The 7,854-nt window shown below is 39.2% G+C and overlaps 1 protein-coding gene across 1 annotated transcript; it reads left to right on the top strand.

Annotated features, from left to right (window-relative positions):
• Window positions 1–816: 816 nt before the first annotated feature.
• On the top strand, window positions 817–7,151 carry LOC126882635 (uncharacterized). Its single transcript, XM_050647609.1, has 2 exons — window positions 817–2,942; window positions 7,016–7,151. Exons 1-2 carry the CDS (start codon window positions 817–819, stop codon window positions 7,149–7,151), a joined length of 2,262 nt encoding a protein of 753 aa, XP_050503566.1.
• Window positions 7,152–7,854: the final 703 nt, after the last annotated feature.

Genomic DNA, 7,854 nt, shown 5'->3' with positions numbered 1-7,854 from the left:
ACCGCGATAAGGACTTAAATATATACGGGTGTGCTTAAAAGTTAGTTGTTTCCGCTTATTTAGTGTAAATTTTTTTCCGGCGAATAAATTCGTTTGTCGTGAGGCTCGGCCGAAGTTGTTACCCTTGTAAGCGAGAAATATGGCATTAGAATTAGAAACAAAACGCCGAACAGTGCTTCGTACTGTTTTTACGACAGCTGCTAATGTTTTGGACAATTTGTTATCTGAAACGGTGGACACTCGACCCTGGCAACAAACTAGTGTACAGTGGGAACTTTTACAAGTTAAGTACAATGAGCTTTGTGTCGTGGAAAGCGCGGTATTTGAAGCTATGGTCGAAAAGGCTTCCGAAGCAGAATTAATCAGTGAGATGGAGGCAAAGGATAGATACAGCACACGCTACTATGAACTGAAGTACAAATGTGAAGACAGACCCAGTTTAGTAAGTTCAGAGTCATCAATAAAAGGTAAGCGCAGTTTTAAATTACCTCCAATCGAATTCAAGAAATATTCTGGGGACTTGATAGATTGGCTTCCATTTTGGTCGCAGTTCAAAGTAGTGCATGATGATCCATCGATTGATTTAAACGACAAAATAGCTTATTTGAGACAAGCCACACTGTAGACGGTAGTAAGGCCAGACGTTTAGTGGAGAGTTTTCCTGCAGTAGCCGATAATTACTCAAAAATTATAAAGAGTTTGAAGTCTAGGTTTGGCAGAGAGGATCTCCAGATTGAAGTATATATTAGGGAGCTCTTAAAGTTAATTTTGAGTCGAGTTTCTAGTAGTTCTTGTAATGTTTCTGCACTATATGATATGATAGAGAGTCAACTTCGTTCACTTGAGACCTTAGGCATAACTGCTGACAAATATGCGGCAATATTGTATCCCCTTATTAAGTCATGTTTACCGGAGGATATGATCAGACTATGGCATAGATCTTCACAGTTTTTAAGGCCTTCTGGTTCCGTATCCATGCACAATGTCGAAAAATCTGCAGAAGTTTCAACTTTGGAGACAAGATTAAGTGGGCTAATGAGTTTTCTACAAAATGAAGTTCAAAATGAACAAAAAATTAATTTAGCAACGGAAGGTTTTGGTTTATCGACTGAAAATAAATATAAATCCAATAACCTGGTTGAAAAGAAGAATATAAAATTACCAAAGCAAGGAACTGATCAGCCGTCAGCGACCGCTGCTGGGTTGATAAATTATGAGGTTGACAGGTGTATTTTTTGCGAAGGACAGCATGACAGTATCAATTGTTTTAAAGCACAAAAATTGTCTATGGAACAGAAACGACGAACATTGTCAGAAAAGAAAGCCTGTTTTCGATGTTTGAAGGTGCGACATTCTTCGAAGAATTGTAGAGCACGTTTGAATTGTATTTTGTGTTGTAAATCCCATGTTGTTTTGATGTGTCCTGATTTACCTGTTAACAAAATTGATACATCGACCTCAAGTATTAGTCGCTCGGAAGAGAATAGGACTGAAGATCAGACGCTTGCTAATTTGAATAATACACAGGTTTTTTTACAAACTCTGCGAGTAAACATAAGAAGTGCACATGGTACTAAACAAGTAAGGGCACTTATTGACACTGGATCGCAGAGAACATATATTTTACAGCGTACCGCACAAGAAATGGGTTTTTCTGCTAAAGGAACGGAAAATATCGTACATACGTTATTTGGCGGTAAAAGTACTTCTGAACAACGACATAAATTATACAAGGTAACTGCGAGTGAAGGAGCTTACTCTTGTTCATTTGATGCCTTAGATCAACCAAAAATTTGTGCAGATGTCTCTCCTGTTTATCACGGCCCTTGGGTTGAGGAACTTAGTGGCATGAATATTTCGCTCAGCGATGTCGGACATATAGCACCAATTGAGATTTTGTTAGGAACTGATGTTGTAGGCAAATTGTATACAGGGAGGAAATATCAGTTACAGTGTGGTCTTGTAGCAGTTGAAACTTTGTTAGGTTGGACTCTTATGGGCAAGGTGCCGGCAGTTGCTTCTAATTTCAGCACATCTATGATGTCGATTGCGTTGTTTGTTGATAGTTCTTCTGTGGCGAAACTCTGGGAGCTTGATATTATTGGGATAACCGATCCTGTAGAAAAATTGACACGAGAGGTGGCGGCCAAGGAGGCTAAGAATTTTTTCTATGAGACTATCCGATGTGACAACGAAGGTAGGTATGAGGTTATGTTACCTTGGTTGAACAAGCATCCTTTAATTTCAGATAATTTAGTTGTCGCTAGAAGAAGGTTAGATACTACTTTAAATAAATTGAAAAAGTCCAATTTGTTTGAATCGTATAATTTAATATTCAATGAGTGGTTGAACGAGGGTGTGATCGAAATAGTAAATAATCCCGAAGAGAATAATTGTGTGCACTATTTGCCTCACAGGCCCGTTATTAAAAATACTAGCGAAACCACGAAAATTAGGCCAGTCTTTGATGCATCATCTCATGAACAGGGTCGTCCTTCTTTGAACCAGTGTTTAGAGGTAGGGCCTAATCTTATTGAACTTATTCCTTCTGTGTTATTACGGTTCAGACAACAAAGAATAGGTGTTGTGTCGGATATTCGAAAGGCTTTTCTTCAAATTTCTGTACATTCGAAGGACAGAGATTTTTTGAGGTTCCTATGGGTAAACAATGAAGGAAAGGAATTTGTATTTCGACATAGGAGAGTTGTTTTTGGAGTCAACTGTAGTCCATTTCTTCTGGGTGCTACTATAGAATTTCATTTGATAAAGGCGCTGGAGAAGTGTTGTAATGACATGCCGTACTCTAAAAATACAATTGAAAGGCTTATGATTGGGTTCTATGTAGATAATTGTGTGACTAGTGTTACTGATGAGAATGAGTTGAGAAAGTTCGTATCAGAAGCAACTGCCATCATGGAGGAAGCAAAGATGGATTTGAGAGGGTGGGAGTCTTCTGGTAGTACAAAAACAGTTGTCCCTGTTCTTGGTCTTCTCTGGGACTCCTCAAGAGACACACTAAAAATCAATGGTGAAATTTTTCAGGGAGTGGTCGGAAAAGAACCCATAACTAAGAGACTGATGCTTTCTGTAGCTCAGAGTATATTTGACCCTATTGGTTTTACCTGTCCAGTATCTCTGTTCCCTAAACTGTTGCTGCAGAAACTTTGGGAAAAGCGCCTGGGATGGGATGCACCAGTCGAGAATGACATGGCTGAGGAATTTTGTCAATGGGTTACTCATCTTCCTGAACTGTCGAGTATTGAGATTCCACGTTGGATCCAGGCTGGGCCCATTGAAGCTGACCATTGGAGTTTGCACACCTTTTCAGATGCAAGTAAGAAAGCTTATGCAGCCGTAGTGTTTTTGAGAGTTCTTCGGAATGATGGTGTTTCGATTTTTCTTGTAGCAGCGAAGAGTCGTGTGGCTCCTTTGAAGAAGATTTCTATACCTAGATTGGAACTGTTGGCAGCCACTATTGGTGCTAGACTTTATCAGTCATTCAAAAGACAATTTTCTCAGCATGTTGAGTCTTATTTTTGGAGTGATACCACTACGGTTCTTTCTTGGATTCAACGTAAGGATGACTGGTCTGTTTTTGTTTTTAATAGAGTTCAGGAGATTAGAAATTTAGCCAATGCTGAGTGTTGGAAATATGTGCCTGGTTCTCTCAACCCTGCCGATCTTCCATCAAGAGGCTGTGGTGTTCGGCAATTGTTCGAATCTCGATGGTGGGAAGGCCCGGAATGGTTGTACAGAAACGAAAATTATTGGCCCCAACAAAAAGTAGAGGTTGATGAAGAAGAAGTCGTCACTGAGAAAAAGAAAAAAGCCATTTCGTCACTATTGAATATGACGTCCGACGATTGGCACCTGCGTTACTTTTCTCAGTACACAAAACTGTTAAGAATGATGGCTTGGACGCTACGATTTTGTTACAATACGAGAAATTCAAATGGAAAACTTACAGGCGAATTGGTCGCGGAGGAAATCGACAAAGCCGAAATGTTTGTGTTGAAGTTAGTGCAGAACGAAGCGTTCGGTTCAGATACGAAACGAATTTCCTCGCTAAACACGTTTGTCGATGAATTTGGACTTATACGTTTAAAAACTCGCGTTACCGAGAGAATTGACACGGAAGATTTTCGTCTGCCTATCTTACTTCCGGGTGAACATTTTGTAGTGCGCAAGTTGATTTTGAGCTTACACAAAAACTCTTGTCACGTTGGTACACAGGGATTGCTTAGTTTGCTCCGCGAAAAATATTGGACTTTAGGGGGTAGACGGATTTTGCGGTCCATTTTAAAAGAATGTGGTGTGTGCAAGAGACAAGATGGGAAATCGTTCGAAGTACAAACGCCTTCATTGCCGGCCGATAGAGTTCGAGATGCTGCAGTGTTTGAGATTTCCGGGGTGGACTTAGCTGGGCCTCTTTACTTGAAATCGGGCGAGAAGGCATGGATTTGTTTGTTCACTTGTGCCGTTTATCGCGCAGTTCATCTGGAACTCGTTACCTCCTTGTCAACAAATGCATTTATTCAAGCTTTCCGTCGCTTTGTTGCAAGGCGTGGACGCCCGAGAACGGTTTATAGTGACAATGGAACGAATTTTACGGGACTTGAGAACGCGCTTAAGCAATTGGACTGGAACATGATCGCGGAATATAGTTCCACACAACGTATTAAGTGGCGTTTCAACCCCCCTACAGCTGCATGGTGGGGTGGATTTTGGGAGCGATTGATAGGTATTGTGAAAGGACTTTTGCGAAAAGTTTTGGGTCGAGCGTCTCTCAATTATGAAGACTTATTGACATTGTTGTGTGATTGTGAGAGTATAGTCAACTCGCGGCCGTTGACGTATATTTCGGATGATCCTACTGAGTTAGCCGCGTTGACGCCAGGTATGTTTTTACGTGAGCAAGTCAGTTACGAGTTGCCGGATTGTGATTTGCTAGAGCAGAATTCTCTCACACGCAAAATACGCCGTTTGCAAGAGTTGAGAAATCATTTGCGAAAAAGATTTCGTGTTGAATATCTGGCTCAGCTCAAAGCGGGAACGAGGAAGACGAAAGTGTCAAAAGTGTCTATCGGGGATGTCGTTTTAGTAGGCAACGACAACATCAAGCGTCTTCAGTGGCCTTTAGGAAAAGTTATTGAACTTTTACCCGGTAGAGATAATCAGGTGCGGTTAGTTCGTCTTGCGACGGCACAAGGCCAATTTCTGAGACCGTTGCAAAGGCTTTACCCAGTGGAAGTCGTGGGGGCAGTTACTGCTGGCGAGAATATCCAGGGTATTACCCTACGGGATGCGGCTCCAGAGACAGTGCCTCAAGAGAACGGTTGTCAGCTCCAGGCTGAGGAAGAATCAAGTGAAATAAGTGCGGGAGTGACAAAAAGCAGAGCACTCGATTTAAATGAAAGATGTACGCGAAGTGGCCGGGTAGTTAAAACTCCTGTAAGATTCAAGTGACATTTTCTTGACTTGATTTTTTCATGACTCTGTTTTTTGATATTTTACTTTTCACTTTATTTGATATTTTGTTGTAATTTTTCGTGACTCTCTGTATTTTTTGAGAAATTTTGTCAAATTCCCCAAGGTGGGAGAATGTCGAGTCAGTATATGGCAGTGTTCGTGTTTAAAAGATATTTTTGCTTTATACATACGGCGAGCCATATGGTTTGTTTTTCGTTGTTTTAAGGTGAAGGGATGATGGGCTTACTAGCCCACTTCAGATTGAAACCCTTGATAAGAATATATTGCCGTTTTAAGAAATGTGTAGATATTGTAATATGTTTTTAAAGTCAGTCGAGTTTGTAACATTCTTCGGATAACATCCAAATAAAACTTTGTTTTAAGCTACACTTGCGTATTTTTAATAGGGGTAATTTTCTGTAATCGAAAGTTATTTTCTATAATTTAATTTCGAACCAGGGATCTTTGCGTGAAGTAACTCGTGGACATCCCAACGTAACAGTAGCGACTCACTGCCTTTATCGTACGTCGTACGATATGTGGACATGGCGGTACAAAAAATACCACGTCACAAGAAAAAGGCACAAATTAAATAAGCTAGAATAGGGCATAAACATGAAAAGTAGTTCAAATAAAGAAACTAAAAAATAATAAAGCGCCAGGAACGGACAGAATTTCAGCAGAATTACTAAAACATGAAGGATCTGAACTCTGGGGAAGAATTTATTACCTAATAACATTAATATAGACCACAAATGTCGGAGGAATGGAGAATTTATTGGTCTTAGCCAATATATAAAAAAAGAGATTAAAGAGAATGCCAGAATTATAGGCCAATTACCAGGCCCGGCGATAAGGGGCCTGTAAGGGATGCACTGCAGGCGGGCGCCCCTAAAATGAGCTTTTTGTTTGCTGGTGTTACACAAAATACTAATTTAAAAAAACCGAAGGGCGCCTATGCTAGTTTTGCAGGCGGGCACCTTATACCGAAGCGCCGGGACTGCCAATTACATTGCTAAATGTAATTGGCTCAACGAAAAAGTAATTGGCTCAAATATAATATCTGGATTTTTTATAACAAAAAAGAGATTAAAACGGAAAGGTTCCCGGAACTTGGCTGTATACCATGTAGTTAAAAAGCTCTAAGATCGAAGTAAAAAAACTCCTTATTATGTAGCCCGTATAATTTAATTAAAAATCTTAAAAATCCGAATGGATTACATAAATTGGTTCAGAACGAACGTTTAAAATATAAAAAATTCTTTCTTGTGTAATCTACAATCGACTGTTGGAATACTCCGAGAATATAATTGGTGATTATCAAAATATATTCAGACCAAATAGAGCCACTACTACTAATATATTCATACTAAGAACGATACAAAAAACTTATGAATACTACATAGAACCTAGTTATACAATGATAGAACTATATAATACGTATATGGACTTTAAAGCAGCTTTTGATAGTGTGAAAAGAGACAATAAATAAATATACCCAATATATATATAAATAATAGTATACCCAATAAATTTAATACATCAGCCTCATAAAAATGACGTTGCAGGCCGCAGTCAGCGTAGATGGAGAACTGACCCTCCTGTTTCACATCAACATGGGAGTGAGACAAGAAGATGTTTACATGCTATTCAACCTAGTTCTTGAGTCAGTCATAATGTAAACGGCCATAAACACCAAGGCAGTACAAATTACTGCATATGCAGACGATGTAGGATTAGTAAGAACAAGCCACGACTAATGTAAGCGTTCAAAGAAATTGATCCTGAACCACGAAAAAGGGGGCTTAAAATAAATGTAGTAAAAACGAAGTACATGCCTGTCAAAAGACAGACAACTATAATCAGAAGAATTCCGTAAGTAGCAAAAAATGCACGTTTTCTAGCGGGAATCGTACATACTATGCTAATAAAAGATTTTTTTTTATTTAAAAAAGACAAAGTCGCATCCACCCGAAGGTTATTAGCGACATTTCTGTAACATTTGTAACAATATTAAATCAAAAACTGGTAAAAACTAATTACAATTTGTAAACAATTAAACCTTTGGAGCAATAATTGAATTCCACGCACTAACACTTTATTTTTGAAATGAACTTTCAGATCGCTAGCAACACTCCGACACTCTCTTTCTGATACATCATTAGTGATAGCGTTACGCGCACTAGTATTCTGCTTGTTCATATTTCCTTCTATGCCTATGTGGGATGGTATGTTGGAGCATAGCAAGGCGATGGAAAAACCCATCAATATTCTTTTGAAGTAGAAACTTGAATCTTAATGTTGACTTAATTAAGAGGTGTCACTTTCCCAGTCCGATGCCTCACTACCAAGGTGTTTATTTGCGTTTTATAGATCTTTCCTTTA

This window comes from Diabrotica virgifera, chromosome 3, assembly GCF_917563875.1.
Source record: "Diabrotica virgifera virgifera chromosome 3, PGI_DIABVI_V3a".
NCBI lineage: Eukaryota > Metazoa > Arthropoda > Insecta > Coleoptera > Chrysomelidae > Diabrotica > Diabrotica virgifera.
Note: the sequence above shows the minus strand (reverse complement) of the source record. Positions and strands in the feature narration are given on the sequence as shown.

Bases quoted from the DNA above. Each gene is read 5' to 3' on its own strand.
- LOC126882635 (XM_050647609.1), top strand. From the start codon at position 817: ATGATAGAGAGTCAACTTCGTTCACTTGAGACCTTAGGCATAACTGCT. The intron at 2,943-7,015 runs GTGGGAGTCTTC...TTAATACATCAG, and splicing joins GCAAAGATGGATTTGAGAGG to CCTCATAAAAATGACGTTGC.